Below are 16,368 nucleotides of genomic sequence, written 5' to 3'. Positions count from 1 at the left end.
ATATATTTATATATATAATATATATATATAATATATATTTAAAAAATAATAATATATATAATATATATATGTGTGTGTGTGTGTGTGTGTGTATGTGTGTGTGTGCGTGTGCGTGTGTGTACACCCATATTTGTGTTTAATACAATTATATAACCATTTGCACTTTTACCTTAATATTCTATCCATGGTCATAGAACCTATGACTACTCTTTATTATGGTAACAAATTGCTTCTTCTTCATCAAAGTAGTAAAAACAGTTGTAATTCCATTATTAAGCAACCTAACAAGAAACAAAAAGTGAAGATTTCAAGAATTTCTTTGGATTAATACTCTTGCTGAAGTGTAGAAACCTTTGTTTTTTTTAGTCCAGAAAGGGGTTTTTAACCTGAACGAATGTTGGTCATGTGTAGGCGCCTGAAAATGTTGTCGATGCAATAAAATAGCGCGGGTCAACTGCAAAGACTGAAGAATGCAATATAGTTTTCACGCCTATGCCATGTTTTCCCTGGGCGAGCTAAACTTCGGGCGTGATATCGACTCCTCTTCCCCTCCGGCTCGGCAGAGGGGGAAATGGAATCAGGATTCATTCGGGGCACGAGTCTCTATTCTAAATTTTATCGTTTTATTTTACTTCGTCGCTCTATTAGTTAGATCTATTTTTTTTTACATAGTTTTAAAATTTGTTATTTCGTGGACATTCAAATATCTACGTTCAAATCAGGCATAATTGAATTTTACCTGTTAATCTCATGCAGAACATTCCGTCGCTAACAAGAATCATTACATTTTTCGTCAATAAATAAAAATGAGAATTAGAAGAGTAAAAATGACGTGTACCATGAATAAAATGTAACATGCAAATGATGGCGAAAAAAATCTTCAAAGACGTAAAGAGCATATAAGGGTAAGTGGCAACCGGTCCTCGTGGCCAAAGCTGATTCAACTTCCATGCGATCAGCGGCAGAAGTTAGTCTACGCTGAGTCGCTGTGGAAGTAGGTTCACGTTGCTCTGGTGCTGGGACGCAGGTGATGCACTTTCTGTCATGGAAGTCGGTTGCATTTGTGATTGTTTTGGTGTACAGAGGCTGCTGTGTGTTTTGTGACATTTGCTAAAGTTACGAGAAGGAAAGATGGTGCTGTTTAGTGCATAGATTCGGCGCAGGAGGATTATGGTGCTGAATTAAAAAAAGAAAAAAAAAGTGTTTTAAACACACACGTGTTGATATTCCTGTTGTTTTATGTCCAAAGCCTTCTGAAGGTGGTGTTATTTAACTTGTCCAAGGAGGATGTTCTGAATAAACGATAGGAATTTGTTGAAATCATACGGAAATAGATAACCCATTTATCACCCAGTTCATTAATAGATATTAAATAAAACCCCTTAACCTAGTACTATCGCCCCGGGAACCGTTGTGAATACATTTGTTGTAAACATTTTCGCTCTGCGCCATGTTGATCAAATAAGAGTTATGGATAGTTGCAGTTGAAGGAGGTGAAGGCGTGGTGAGTGACCCCCACCCAAACCACCCTCAGGATGGGTGTGGAGGGTGTGGGCGGTGGACGCACGCCCATCATCTTACTGTGCGCTGTGAGTGCCATCCTCATTGCTCCAATTACAGGTAAGTTTAAACTCTTAAATTTACGCCTTTCGTTCGTGTGGACCAGCATTGACGCACAGAAGGATAATGTAGTTTTCGTAAACTTTTCTTTAAATTTTCGTTTGCTTTAATATTATTGTCGCTTGTTGTGTAGTTTTTGCCCAGGGCTTATAGCAGCTCCAGTTGACTGTCGATCAGGCTCTTTGTACATTTTGGACATATCTGTGGTGATTTTGCTTGGTAAGGAACTTTAGCCTATCATTTTGTTATATGTGTGCGTGTGATATATATATATATATATATATATATATATATATATATATATATATAGTATATATATTCATGCTTTAACCATGTAGGGGAAATAAGATTTCATCCAAACTACGTCTGCGGAAAGCCGTCGTTTCTAAATTTGTTCTTATATTTTTGTGATACTCATCGTCAGTATATGTTGATAACTTTAGCATCGCGATCTTTGAATTTGTTTTTAAAAAGATAATTTGTATTAAAAACATAAGTTTGGAATGTCAAGTGTAAAATAACAAATAATGCAGTGTTGAATGTTAGTTATTGATGAATTAGATGATTATATGTAATTGCAAATGTTTGTTAGAATGATAAACCAGTTTTAGGACTTAAAATTTCCGTCTTCAGTGTTTTGATAACGGAAGTATTTTATGAGTAATAGTTCCGTAGACTTTTTCAGTTACGTTTTGTTCTGTTTATCTTTTTTTATGTTGTGCGCTTACGATAGCTGTGTAAGTATCAGCAGCTGAGATTTCTGTCATTGCGGAGATATTACAAGTGAAGTATGGTAGTGAGATATATATATATATATATATATATATATATATATATATATATATATGGTAGTGAGATATATATATATATATATATATATATATATAATATATATATATATATATATATATATTTTGTTTGTGTATTTTACATTGAATTATCTTTGTGCCTGGAGCCTTATGAAACAATAGTGCAGGTAACCTCTAGGAATTAATGAGTGTATAGTTTTTTTTTTCCTTATGACTAATGACGATAAACTTCATCGGAGTTATCGCTACAATATCCCTTTAAGGTTTGGGCACCTTTGATCTTCCTTCAGAGAGAGATGGATAAATTATATTCGTACCCACAGTCCTTCCTATGACCATACGTTTTGTATATTTATGCAGCATTGATGAGTTGTCGTAAGTCTGTTTAGAATGCTGGTACTGATTAACGTGGAATTCGAACCTAAGTTGCATATTCCCCGTTAGCCACTTAGTATTCCCTTACTCGTACGGTGAGCTTATCTTCTTATTAAAGCGGTGACGCACTCGACACTCCCGTGTTTCGAGAGTTTATTTAAGGTGTCCTGAAATAAGCGTTTTGTTTGTAAATCAAGGGTGCGTTCTTAAATAAGTGTTTGTTAGTAAATTAAAGGGACCGTAAAAGAAAGACGTTGTCAACATACGTTTCTGTGTATTTGTACTTTATGTGTGTATTTATGTTTGCGTATCTGTACAGATAAGACTTGCGCTTATTCTTCCTTGTTTTAGTTGACATTGTCTAGCTTAAGTGTTCTTTGTAAATGGGGTGCTGTTGAAAAGAAAGTGCTTTTTCTTGTTATATAAATGACATACAGATGGAATTAAGTAACATTTAAAGGTAAATAAGGATTTTCCTCTGATTTAGTAAGTTTTATAACTACCTTTAAAGTAATTGCATATGTTTGATAAGGAATGAACAGTTTGTGATGATTTAAAGACATTATTATTATTACGTATTCTTATGGTTGAAAGTTTTAAGAAATTCATTTATCACTAGTCATATATATATATATATATATATATATATATATTATATATAATATATATATATATAATAAGAAAATCGGTAAGTAATTTTTCATCAAAATTTTAAAGTTTTATTTATAAAGTTCATAAGTGCAGAACAGAAATATATAATATATAACGGAGGGACAAGAAGTAAACATTTATTTTCTTTGCAAATAAATAAAAAAGTTTTTACTTAGTAAAGTAATTTTTACTTAGAAAAGTAATTGTCACAGTGATTTTATTTTATTGCTTTATTCATTCACTTTTCGGGTTTGACGCACTGCTGAGGAGTCTTGCGTGTAGGTGAATTAAGAGGGTATTGGAGGTTTTTTGTACAGGAAATTCATCCACAGTTCGACAATTAAGGTATGAATGTTGGTGTGACCATTAATAAACTTACTCTTTTAGAACATCTTTGGCAAATGTAGAATGAAAGGGAAGCGATCAGTTTCTTCCGATGAATTTGCGTCTTTTAAGCCAGTTTTTGATGGTACTTAAGAAGGCTTGGTAATATTAATTTATTTATTATGTGATAATTTTTTTTCAATTTTGCCTTATTCCCGTAGAAGGAACAGTTGTAGAATTTTGTCAACCTTTCGATTGCAATACTCAGACGAAGTATAGAATGCAATTGTGATACGTAATAATTTGTTTTGTTTTGTTTTGAATACTTCCCCCTTTGCCTTATCCCCTTAGAATGGACAGCTTTACAACGTTAGCTTTTGGAATGCAAGACTGTCATACGAGCCAATCATTTATTTGTGAGGAATATTAATTAAATATGTGCGAAAATACAATTTTCGAAACTTGCTCGGTTCTCCTTGCAGTCTGATTTGAAAAAGAGAGAGGAGCAGGTTCTTGAAAGCCTTCTTTTCATACATTTTTAAACAAGATTTTGGATTAGCTTGCTGTTATTATTGTTATCGCAGTTGTCTTTTTTTTTTAGTTGTCATTGTTGCTTTGCTGTTTTTAGTTGTTTGAATGCCTTAATAATTATGATGATGATAGTAATGTTGTTTTTGACGTTGATATTGTTGGGTGTCCACAAACTATATGTCTGGCTGTTGTGTGAATAATCTGAAAATTCAGCTTATTTGAATCAAGCATCTTGATACTTTTTCGGTCCGGAACTTTGGTCCTTCCTCCGTGTTCCTCCATGAGTTTGGAGGCAATTCTCTCTTTACCAGAGACGGCACAGCGATCGTTGTTCATCTTGTCTTTTGTGTGGCTGATCTCGTCCCACAGCACCGCCATCTTGGTCTTCACCTCAAAGAGAGACGGAGAAAAGCTGCAGTTTCTTTCTGTTCATTGCAGTCGGTCTATTTTAAATTTATTTCTGTTGCTCTGAACTGTTGCTTGTCTGCAGTACTTTTCCTCAGTGTTATTGGTTGCCAGCCTATGATGAAGCTATTGCTGTCATGTCCAGGTATCTTTAATGCTGCTCAGATTGTGTTAGTGCGGATACCATACCTTTATTTGACGACGATATTGGTGTTCGTAACCATTTCAGTATATGCTTTGTTTTGTCGTTATATATTCTTTGTTTGCGCAAATACGCTGAAGCGATGAAGCAATTTGACCTTCCTGAAAATATTTGCTTTTGTAACAACAATTATGTATAAAAGAAAGGACCCAAATATTCATATTTTGAGATGAGCTTTGAACATTTCTGGTAGTGCGCAACCTGAAGAGAGAGAGAGAGAGAGAGAGAGAGAGAGAAGAGAGAGAGAAGCGCTCTGTAGCCTCACTATTTTGAAATATTCAGGAGCCTAAAAGTCAGACATTGCTGCGTGGAGAGTGAGCAGCGGACGGCCTCTGGAAATTCGAGCGGTGTATGTGGGAAAAAAAAAAAAAAAAAAAAAAAGACCAGGTAACGAAATCTGAGGAATGCGCAAACATTTACGTTCCAGTTTCAGGATTCGATTGAGATCTATTCCTTGTTTTATATCAATTACTCGTCCCTGTTTTCTCTGCCCGGGAGATGGAGGAAGGAAGGGAAGGGGGAAGGGGATATTTTACCCCCTTCCCCTATTCCTCCCACTCTCCTCCACCGCCACCACCACACCCGTGCCACACCCACCCTCCAGTGAGTGCTCAGATTGCTATGGGCGGTGTTAAAGAGAATGGTTGCATAGGGTGGTAGGTACAGTTTGTAGTGGGGAACCGAGTGTGTGTCTCACGTTGACATTGTTATATTTATATATTTATGTTAAAAGAGAAATTTGTAACACAAGTAATTTTATATTATTATTTGTCCGTTTTAAAAGTACTGCGATGGAGAAAGCCACAGTAATAATCATGTTTTACTCTAAACCTATACGAGTTCATTCTAGACTTCCTATATAAGAGATCACTCTAGACCCATATTAATTCTTAGAGAGAGAGAGAGAGAGAGAGAGAGAGAGAGAGATGACCGTGGTGTTTCTGAGTGAACCTAATAGGCACCGTATCGTATGGCCTGCGGGTATTTTTGCGGTTTTCGCCATTGCAAGGTCGATCGAGAAGGGTCGCGTCGTCGGCGACGTCTGCTGCCTTGCCCCCAAAAAGGGCATCGAGTTAGATAGTCCTGGAGTGAGCCCTGTCGCTCCTCTAGAGGCGACAGGTAGGTTCTGGGGCCACTGGTAAAGGATAGGATTCTCTCTGTCCCGGAGAAACCTGCTTTTGTTTGGTCGCGTTGCTCACATGGGATGCAGTTGCTTTAGAATTTACGGTCTTCGTAATCCTCTGCATATATTATTATTATTATTCAGTATGGGTTTTATTATTATTATTATTAATTGGTAAAGATTTGGTATCGGTGAATGAATCGTCACCAGGACAGAAATCGATGGAGACGACTCCTTCATAACGGCGACCCCATATAAAAATAGGTTAAATCTGGGAAGAAGGAGAGATTTGGTATTGTTGTGATACTCTCACTGTTGTTGAATTAACATTCATTACGGTAGTTTAGGTAACATGATTCGGAATGCTTATCTAGTATATGCAGTATAAGTTATTGTTGTTGCTGTTAGACTAAGATGGCCCCGTAGTAGCACGGCCAACCTGTAATCAGTAGACTAATATCGGTATCAGAATAAAATAAGAGACCGATTTATTTTCTCAGCGCATAGCCTAACCGATCGACATCATTTGTATAGCCGTACATCAAGATTAATGCCTTAATCTCCATAACAGCGTTGGTCATGTTAAGGAGGCAAGTTTATCTTATCTTATGTCTATTTACATGACAATTCATTGATGATTATAGGTGTTAATAGATTAAAGAAGTAAGGAGCGTTATGTCTACGTCTGACGTTACTTCGTGGTAAATTGTTAGTACGTCGTGTGAGGGAGCTAAGGTTATATTTGCTTGTGGCCTGTTCACTTAAGGTCTTGGTTCTTAAAGTTGGGTGCTTTTTCATACATTTATTATAGAATATTTGTTCTTTTTAAACAATAATAAGGATGAAAATATTGAATATTTTGCAGCTTAATGCTGGTTTTCGTTCGGCTACCCAAATTAAAATAATCGAAAAAGAATATAGTCCATTATATCTTGGGATATTTGTGGTTGAGATTCTCTCTCTCTCTCTATAGTCTTCTATTTGTTGTAATCTTCCATCTTAAGTTAGCCCATATTACATACTATAACAGAACTAAATTTTTTATTTCTAAATTAACTTGTACTTGAAATGCATTTTATTATACTCAACTTATTAATTCTGTAGTACTACTTGGTAGGCCTAAGACTCAGTAAAGAAAATGTTTCATCACTTACAGTAAAAATGAAAAATCCAAAATAATTCTTTTGAAGTGAGATGGAATTCAGAGTAGTCCAATTAGATAACTTGTGGATGATATTTGGAAAGCTCTCCCGGCATCTTTTTTTTTTTTTTTTTTTTTTATTTTTTTTTCGTACCGCCCCAAAAAAGTTTGATGAGAAACCTGATTAGTCATTCTCCAACTCGCCTTATTTTTTTTTTCTTTACCTCCGCCAGCGCAAGGGCATACTCTCTCTCTCTCTCTCTCTCTCTCTCTCTCTCCAGAATAATTTTAATGCTCCTCAAGCTGCGTATCTATATAATATGTATATATATATATATGTATGTATACACATATATCTGTATGTATATATGTATGTGCATACTATGTATATGTATATGCGTGCTTACGACATACCTAAATCTCTCTCTCTCTCTCTCTCTCTCTCTCTCTCTCTCTCTCTCTCTCTCTCTCTCTCTCTCTCATAACAGATAGCGAGACGTAAATGATGATGGGATTTTAAGGGTGAAATCGACCGTGAACGTCTTATTCCTAATAATGATAATGAGAGAGAGAGAGAGAGAGAGAGAGAGAGGAGAGAGAGAGAGAGAATACGGCCTGTGAACGAGTGATATTACGCCTTTATTAGTGCTCTGTCATTTCTATGTTTGGGTTGTTACGCATAAATTATGCTAATGGACGGCTAAAGAGAATCTCAGTGACTGATACAGGTCTCTCTCTCTCTCTCTCTCTCTCTCCTTATCGTTGTTATCACTAAGGTAGTGGCTATGCCTGGGCGTCATCCTTCTTTTGCCACATTGAGGTGGGCTCCACCCACACCACTTTTTGTATATAAAGAAACATTATTGCTAAGGATGTGTTTACCATTAGTTTTATATCGTCTCAAAAAAAAAAAAAAAAAAAAAAAATAAAAAAAAAAAAAAAAAAAAAAAAAAATCTTAGGCCAATGTCGATCCGTTCCGGCAAGCACTGGGTTACAGGCTAGTTTTATAGGGTCGTTATATCCGAATATGGTACCGCAAACCTGTACAACTAGATATCAAAACCCTGTTCTAACGTTGGCTACCGGTACTAGTAAGGAAAAATTGTAGAGCCTGGTGTAGATAAGAGATTGCGTAATTAGAGGCAGTTTTTATTTATTTTATTTTAGCTGTCGTAAGTGCTTGCTATCCCCTTTCTAATGGGTGATCGATTTTCTTGTGGTCTTCTATTATGTATGGAGAGAGAGAGAGAGAGAGAGAGAGAGAGAGAGAGAGAGAGAGAGAGAGAGAGAGAGAGAGAGAGAGAGAGAGAGAGAGAGAGAGCGTAGCTTATGATAAACCCAGAACTAGCTCTGATAAATCCAATTGTTGTCACTGAATAAATTATTCCACTGCGAGTGGTGCAATCGTTCTCTCTCTCTCTCTCTCTCTCTCTCTCTCTCTCTCTCTCTCTCGGCACTGTCTAAGTCACACATACTGATTGAGATGTTGATTACTGCTATCGATTTTTTTTTGTCGCCCCAGATAACGCCATTCCTTTTTATAATTATTTTCTCATTCAATCTAATTAGATCGTCAGTTAAGCCGCTCCGAGCATGTTACAGCCAAGAGCGTGGTTTTGGAAGGACACGCAAAAGATAAAGAGATTCAAGACCCACCCCATGAATATCTAATTATTATATTCTATGATGAATTGGCGTCCCAAGAACGTGTAAACGTATTTTAAGAAACATATGTCTCTTATTTTTTTATTTTTCAACACTCATAATTAACCTGGATAAAGTTGATTCAGAAGCCGTGAGAGACAAGAAGAGTAGAAGACTATTCATTAGTTGTGATGCTTGATTTGATAAGTGAAGTCGATAGCGGTAGTTAAGCTCACTTACTGCTTAGATCAGGTATTAATGGCGCCCAAGACCTGGGTAAATGATTAAGATGTCTGTCGCGATAATTGATCATGATGTGTGATTTTGTTAATTGATTGCGAGGTCGGCTTCAGTAATTGCTGATGATTTGCAGTGTCGCAGTAAAAGGCGTAGTTTCTTTCTTAAATCATATGCGTTGGTTCCTGGTGTGTGTGCGTGTGTGTGTGCGTGGAGAGAGAGAGAGAGGGGGGGGGGGGGGGCATTTCCCCTTCCAGATCATGTGTTTTCCAAAACCCATTCCGCTCCTTAAGTTAACTTCATTGATAGTCGATTGCCGTTGTATTAAAAGAGATGTTGATGTGAAAGGTGTTTGCGGGCCTTATTAAGAAATGCTGTGCCTTGGGACTGTTCATGGAAAAGGAAGCCTCCCCCTTTTAAGAGAGATTTGCAAAGACAGGTTGTTAGGCCTAGAGAAACTCTCCGAACTTTCTCACTTAGAGCGAGGCAATAGGCCTTAATGGGTTACTGCCGTGCTCGAGCCTCTCTTTGCCATATTTCGGAGGTCGTATTTTCGTTGCCAATGGCTCTTCTTCCACTTTCATGGTGTTTGGAGCGTTGATAACGTCACTGGAGCCTACCCCTGGTTTAGTGGTGTGAAACAATAAGCCTAGGTATGATACAGTTTTCCTCCATGGTTTGTTATTCAGAAATTGGTAAGCATAGACTTTCTGTTGATTTCTTTTTATTATTTTTTTTTATTGTGATCAAGTTGATTAAGGGTTAGACTTATAAGTGTTTCAATTACGTAAGGCATCTGAAAGTGTTGTATGAGAAAATACGAATGTTTCTTCTCAAAAAGCCAAATATTTGGGAAACCGCTGAAGGATGGAGATTTTTTGCCTAATGCGGGAAGTAACTTAAGTAAATTTTCGTTGTGAAAGCTGGTCCCCCAGAACTGATAAATATTTGCGTTCCCTTTTTTCTTATAGGCGTGGGATGCTTAGGTGAATCAGTAGGCCTAGCCTAAATATAGGCATCCATTTTTTTTTTTTAAGCCGAGTGGGTTTGACAAATAAGGCCATCGACCAGGCTATCTATTGCAATCAGTGTGAGGCTGTGGATGTCAGTCACAGTCGATTAAACGACCAATTAACATTAGATGGCGTCAGCTCATCCATCATCTGGTGTCACGGGCATTTGATCTGGTGCCCCGGGCATTCGGTGCATTGTGGGAGTAGGTAACGCTGCAGTGGGTCTCCTGTTAGCATTGTCTCAGTAAGGATCTGATGTCTATTTATGCCTTTGAACATATTGATGCGGAGCGCCCATTTTTTCTTAGCTTGACTGCCATTGCCTTTCAGAGTCTAATGATTATGTTCCGCTAGAGTGACTGGCTGACTTTTCACAGAGAGAGAGAGAGAGAGAGAGAGAGAGAGAGAGAGAGAGAGAGAGAGAGAGATTCTAATCTTTTTGATGTGATCGTGTTTTTTTCTATGGCTGCAAATATCGGTGTTAGAATTTTTACTATGTAATTATGCGTGCTGGTTTATACATCTTGCGATTGAATTTTGTATATTTTTTAATAAACTTTAAAATGTATACCTATACTTTGGTGTTTATTTTGGGCACAAGTAGTAGTTATCAGATGCTTATTTTATTCGGCTGATGCATGAATAATAAAGCTGCCGACTTCTCCATTGAGCTGATTATTGTCTTTGGTAGACCATAAAATGTGAGCTGATGATTTAGTCGCGTTGTTACTGCTGTAGGTGTCTTTGTTCATAACGTTGTTAGCTGCTCTTATTTGTCATGACGTGTTTGTTTAGACTAGGTGTGTAGGTACTTGTAAAGCTTAATGTTGGCGGCTGTGCGTGTTTGTTGGGTCCAAGCCTGATTGAGTAGCATATTGTTTTAGGTATTCATGTAACAGGTATCCTAGTTGCCCTTTATGAGATGCTCCCCTTCTACGGTAAGTAGGCTAATCTAGTCTGGAGATTTGAAGCTATGTATATATAAATTGTATTTCAATGGATACCTCAACCGAATCTTTATGCTTATAAGATTTACCTTATATGTATTTTGATAACGATCATAGTGATTATATACTTTTGTGTTTACACATTATTTATAATAAGATTTACCTTATATATATATATATTTTGATAACGATCATAGTGATTACTTTTGTGTTTACACATTATTTATAAACCCTTATTATTATTATTATTATTAATTATTATTATTATTATTATTATTATTATTATTTAATTAACCCACTCAATTAGGTTTATCTGTCGACCTGAAATAAGATAATCGTTTAGATTAGACTTCGAAATTAGCTCACAGACCCCAGGGACTAGGCCTGTTGGATGGGTCTGTGTGAGGGCTTATTCAGCCCTGTATTGGGCCTAGTCACTAGAGCAATAGGCACCTTCTGAGATGTCATCAGCCGCTAGTGATTCGATTAAAATGTAAACTCTGTCGAATCTCCGGTCCCCTCTCCCTCTTTTTACTCAGTGAGGGGATGCTGGTTGCTGCCGGGGGTGTCCAAGGGAACTCCGAATACTAATAATCTCTGTATTGATGAGTTATTAATCCTTCACCCCCCCCCTTCCCCTTCCCTTTTCCTCTTGTATATTGAGAGGGAAGGTGGTGGTGGTGAGTCCTCGCCCCCTCCACTGTGTTCCCTGGATACACCATGAATAAATTGGCTGTTTAATTAATAGCAGAGATGCAAAGCCTGGTGATTATGTAGGTGTAATTACATTAATCGCTAGATAATTTTTTTAGTGCGTTCAGAAAAACACGGCGAAGATTCTTTGACTCAGTGTCTTTTTTTGTTTGTTTTACTCTCTCTCTCTCTCTCTCTCTCTCTCTCTCTCTCGTGTTATTTGATAGCGCATCGCCTTGACTGTAGTTATCAGTGTTTCAGTTCTAACCCGTATGTGCCATCATTGTGGACATCATGGACATGTCTCTGATAATAGTTTTTTGCAATCGAATTCAATAGGTTAATTTTAGCTTATTGTTGTGTGATTGTAGGTGGTACAACGTACCCTATATCGATTGTGTTTAGCCCCAACGAACCGTAAGCAGTCAGCTAGCGAAGTCTAACTTTTCGATATTAAAGACAAAGAACTACTTTTAATGTTCCACCAACAGTAACTTCTTAAATTATTTTGGTACTTTACTGAAATGCATTTAGTAATCTCTCTCTCTCTCTCTCTCTCTCTCTCTCTCTCTCTCTCTCTCTCTCTCTCTCTCTCTCTCTCTCTCATATATGTATATATATATATGTATATATTAAAGTTTAGCAATTAGGGGCGTCCGTGTTCTGTGATGTGCGTGTGCGTACTCACTCGAGCCAGCCTTGTATGCTAAAGCTAGATTACTATTTTCGCGCGTTGATTATAAGTTTTACATTATTTTTAGTGGTCAGTAAATCACCCTCAAATGTCATGTGAAGGACGTGTTTGGACCACGAGACTTCGTCAAGTTCATATTTCTTCAAAGGAGTAATACATTTCATAATTTAATGACTTAGATATTTACGTTGCATTTGGTAGTTGAATTTTCTGTGAGAGAGAGAGAGAGAGAGAGAGAGAGAGAGAGAGAGAGAGAGAGAGAGAGAGAGAGCTCGTATGCACATTAAGTATTTAATTTCGGAAATGTCTTTAATTTCGGAAATTAGACAAATCAAATAGTGCTATAACTTTACATCAAGTACGTAAGTATTTTGAGAGGGTGTGAATATATATAAAAAAATAGAATAAATAATAGTCTAAGAATGTAAAGTTTTTCATGCAAAATAAGATAAGCGTCAATAAAGACGAATGGCAACTACAAGCCACGCCTCCTCGCGGCATTTTTAATTGTTTATGCCTTTGCAGCGAGACCTTGAGTCGTGCCGTGTTGTAAGCTTAGGAAGCAAGATTGATGTTATTGTCTAAGGAGAAGTTTGCTGTCAGTTGACCGTGCTTTCTCGTAACTTGGACCTTCATTATAAATATTTTTTAGGTAGTGGTCGATAGATCTGTACACTTGTAAAGAGTTTTATTTTTCTTTGTGGCCTACTTGACAGCCTAATGTTTGTATATGCCTCATCTGATATTCCATTGGAAAGTGGGCTGGTGCTCTGATTGGCCCTGCAAGGTTTTTGATTAAATCAGAGGGATGGTCGTAGAACCATTGTCTGGACGAAGGGGAAAGGGTAAGAAAAGGAGGAGGAGGAGGAGGAGGAGGAGACGGCAAGCTTGGCCCATTGTATCGGATTTATGCTGGTAGCTTAATTGTATAGGTTTTTGTTTTGTTGCCGGTAGGCCTATCTCTCCAGTTCATCATAATAATAGCCTTGTAAGCGAGGTGCTGACCGGGATTGCCAACACTTCACAATGGACCGTGCCATTCTTTTCTGACTGAGAAATTTCTTGGGACTGTTGAGGGAAATAAGCCTAGGCCTAATAGACATGTATGATCTTGCCGTCAGGTCACATAAGTGTTTAGATAGTTTTTTCAGAGAATTATTTGGACGTGGTTAATCACACTTTCTCTCTCTCAGTTGAATTGATTTTACCTTTTTGCTGAGGATCTCTCTCTCTCTCTCTCTCTCTCTCTCTCTCTCTCTCACACACACACACACACATTGTGCTAGCTGATATCCTTCATCCTCACGATTTACATGTTTTCGCAATGTTCCTATTCGTCTCGGTAGCTGAAACCATCTATAATTATAGTCACAGTTGCAATAATTCATCTTGCGCCTACATAGGATACTGGGTGGAGCCGCAAAGAGAGAGAGAGAGAGCCCAGCTACGGTCCTGTGGCGGCCGAAAGAAAGCCGACAACGTACTCGAAACAGTACGGCTAAGTTGCCAAAAGAACGCGGCGACATGGTTAAGTTGCCAAGAGAAGACGACAACGTTTTGTTTGATGAGGCTGAAGGATCCGTGATGGGGCATAAACGTTGCCGACATCTTAACAAGCTTTCCCCTCTTCTAAGATCCTGAGAGACCCTGTTCACGCCCCCAACACCCCCTCCCCCTCATCCTCCTCCTCCTTTCCTCCCTTCCTCCCACTCCTCCTCCTTTCCTCCTTCCTTCCCCCCCCTTTCCAAACCCTAATCTCATCTTCCCCATCCTCTTCTGTTGATTACCTATCAACCGCAAATTTTGCACTTGTTAATGTTTGTGCCCGTTTTCAAATTCAAAAGTAGCCTGTATACATATTTATTAGATACTAATATTTTATATATGACGTATTTTACACGTCCTTGTATTTTGTTCCAAGTTATAAACTTATAGGCCTAGGTGCCTATTTAGTTTAACACCACTCTTGAAGTTTCACTTTGCTCTCCGTTGGTCAGCTGTCGATCATTGGTCACACCGTTGTCCATCTTTCCCAGTTACCTCGTGTTTATCACATTCATTTTCATTTTCGTCGCGTTAACTTCATTTCATTAATCGGTCCCACGGTTTTTTTTCTTCCTTTTGAGGTTTTACTGTTTATGCTTGGCTTCTCTCTCTCTCTCTCTCTCTCTCTCTCTCTCTCTCTCTCTCTCTCTCTCTCTCTCTCTCTCTCTCTCTCTCTCGTTCAGAGGATACAGGAATCTCCTCTTGTATTTTATGAATCGTTCGGCTACAAAGCCATTTCATGCAATTTAAAAGATTCATGTGTGGGTTTTACATTATTTTCTTTTATTTAATTTCAACGAGAACCATGTCTTCAATTGTCTTGTTGAAAGTAGAGTGAAATTTGCGATGTTGATCATTGTTTTCTGAAATATGCGTTACCTGATGTACATTTTAAGAGAGAGAGAGAGAGAGAGAGAGAGAGAGAGAGAGAGAGAGAGAGAGAGAGAGAGACCATGTAGCTTATTTGCTTACAGGCAGCGGATGGAATGATGACTTCTCTATTTACACAGACTGATTAATGTTGACTTAGATAATGACCTATTATAAGACTTAAAAGAATTATCCACCGGTGACATTAGAACTTATTAGAAATACATTACGTGCATGCAGTAATGGTGGCTGTGCCATCGGCCGTGGAATTGCTTGCGAGCGCGCACATGTGTCCTGACGAGAGAGAGAGAGAGAGAGGAGAGAGAGAGAGAGAGAGAGAGAGAGAGAGGTGGGGTGGGGTGTTTAAGGTGGGTACAGTGGGAGGGCATCGGCAAATTATTTTTTCTTCTAAAAGACTTCTCAAATAGTAATCATCCTTAAAGTTAATGAGAAGAGAATGGACAGATTCGTATTTTGTATGTGTATGTGTGTGTGTGTATGTCTTTTAGAATTCTGGTTAGTGACCTAAGGCATTATGAGTGACATTCAGCTGACCACTATCTTAATGATTAACATGGTGGGATGCAGGAGCTCAATCGGTATATTACTCAAGATTTTTTATTTTGTAAGTCTGTATCGCCAAAGATTAGTGTTAATACGTGTTATACGGATACTTACACACACGCTCACACACACACACACACACACACACAGAGAGAGAGAGAGAGAGAGAGAGAGAGAGAGAGAGAGAGAGAGAGAGAGAATTAATTCTTGTTTGTAACATAATTATCGTTCCCTCAAATGAATTACGTTATTCACATCATATATAATGTTTATTTTTAAGTGTTATATGTTTAGAGCGAAACACTACAGCGACATGAAGCGTATAGGAGACAAATTAAATCATTGTTAGCAGGAAACTTCTACAGTGGAGTTCTCTAGCTAACGTTGCTCAAGGGGAGGAAACTTTGGTGTTGTTTTAAGCAAAATCATAATGGCAGAGAAAGGGTTCACTTACATGGGTAGAGTTTGCTCCCCCCCTCCCCACCCCGCTTCCCTCATCTCTATTGGTAGATAGGCTCCAGGGACAACCTCCCTGGTTGTATGGGTATATACCTCCCCCGTCCCCTTTCCCTCGTCTTTTGGTAGATAGTCTCTAGGGGCATTCCTCCAAGGGTATATGCTTCGCCCCCGTCCCTACATCGTCTTCTTCCTCCTGTGCTCTTCCTTCATGCTCTGGGGAGGTCGCACGCGCCCTTGTATCATTTACATTCCCTCCACCTTCCCTCTCCCCTTCCCCTTCCCTCCAGACGCCCTCCTTACCCAAAAGACGTGCCTTTAGAGCCATTTTCTTGGGGTAATTGCTCTCTTCTAATGATGTGGAGAGAAAGTTGTTAAATACCAACTTCGTCGCCACAGCTCTGCTTCGGAGGCGAGGAGGAGATCTGTCGGTTTTATTTTTGGGGAAGGAAACGGTAAATGTGATGTTAAAGGAATATTCACATTATCATGGATTTGTTTTTTTTCTGGAGTAATGGCATTA

At 38.2% G+C, this 16,368-nt stretch overlaps 1 protein-coding gene across 1 annotated transcript in view; it reads left to right on the top strand.

The window, feature by feature from the left end:
- The first annotated feature begins 965 nt into the window (after positions 1 to 965).
- The window catches only part of LOC135226250 (protein sax-3-like), a 544,101-nt gene continuing 528,698 nt past the window's right edge, over positions 966 to 16,368 (top strand). Inside the window, exon 1 of the mRNA XM_064265691.1 lies at positions 966 to 1,620. Coding sequence (XP_064121761.1) covers positions 1,536 to 1,620 — 85 coding nt within the window. The 5' untranslated portion in view covers positions 966 to 1,535. The remainder of the gene's footprint in view (positions 1,621 to 16,368) is intronic.

This window comes from Macrobrachium nipponense, chromosome 20, assembly GCF_015104395.2.
Source record: "Macrobrachium nipponense isolate FS-2020 chromosome 20, ASM1510439v2, whole genome shotgun sequence".
In the NCBI taxonomy this organism is placed as follows: Eukaryota; Metazoa; Arthropoda; class Malacostraca; order Decapoda; family Palaemonidae; genus Macrobrachium; species Macrobrachium nipponense.
The sequence above is the reverse complement of the archived record's forward strand: the minus strand, read 5'-3'. Positions and strand labels throughout refer to the sequence as shown.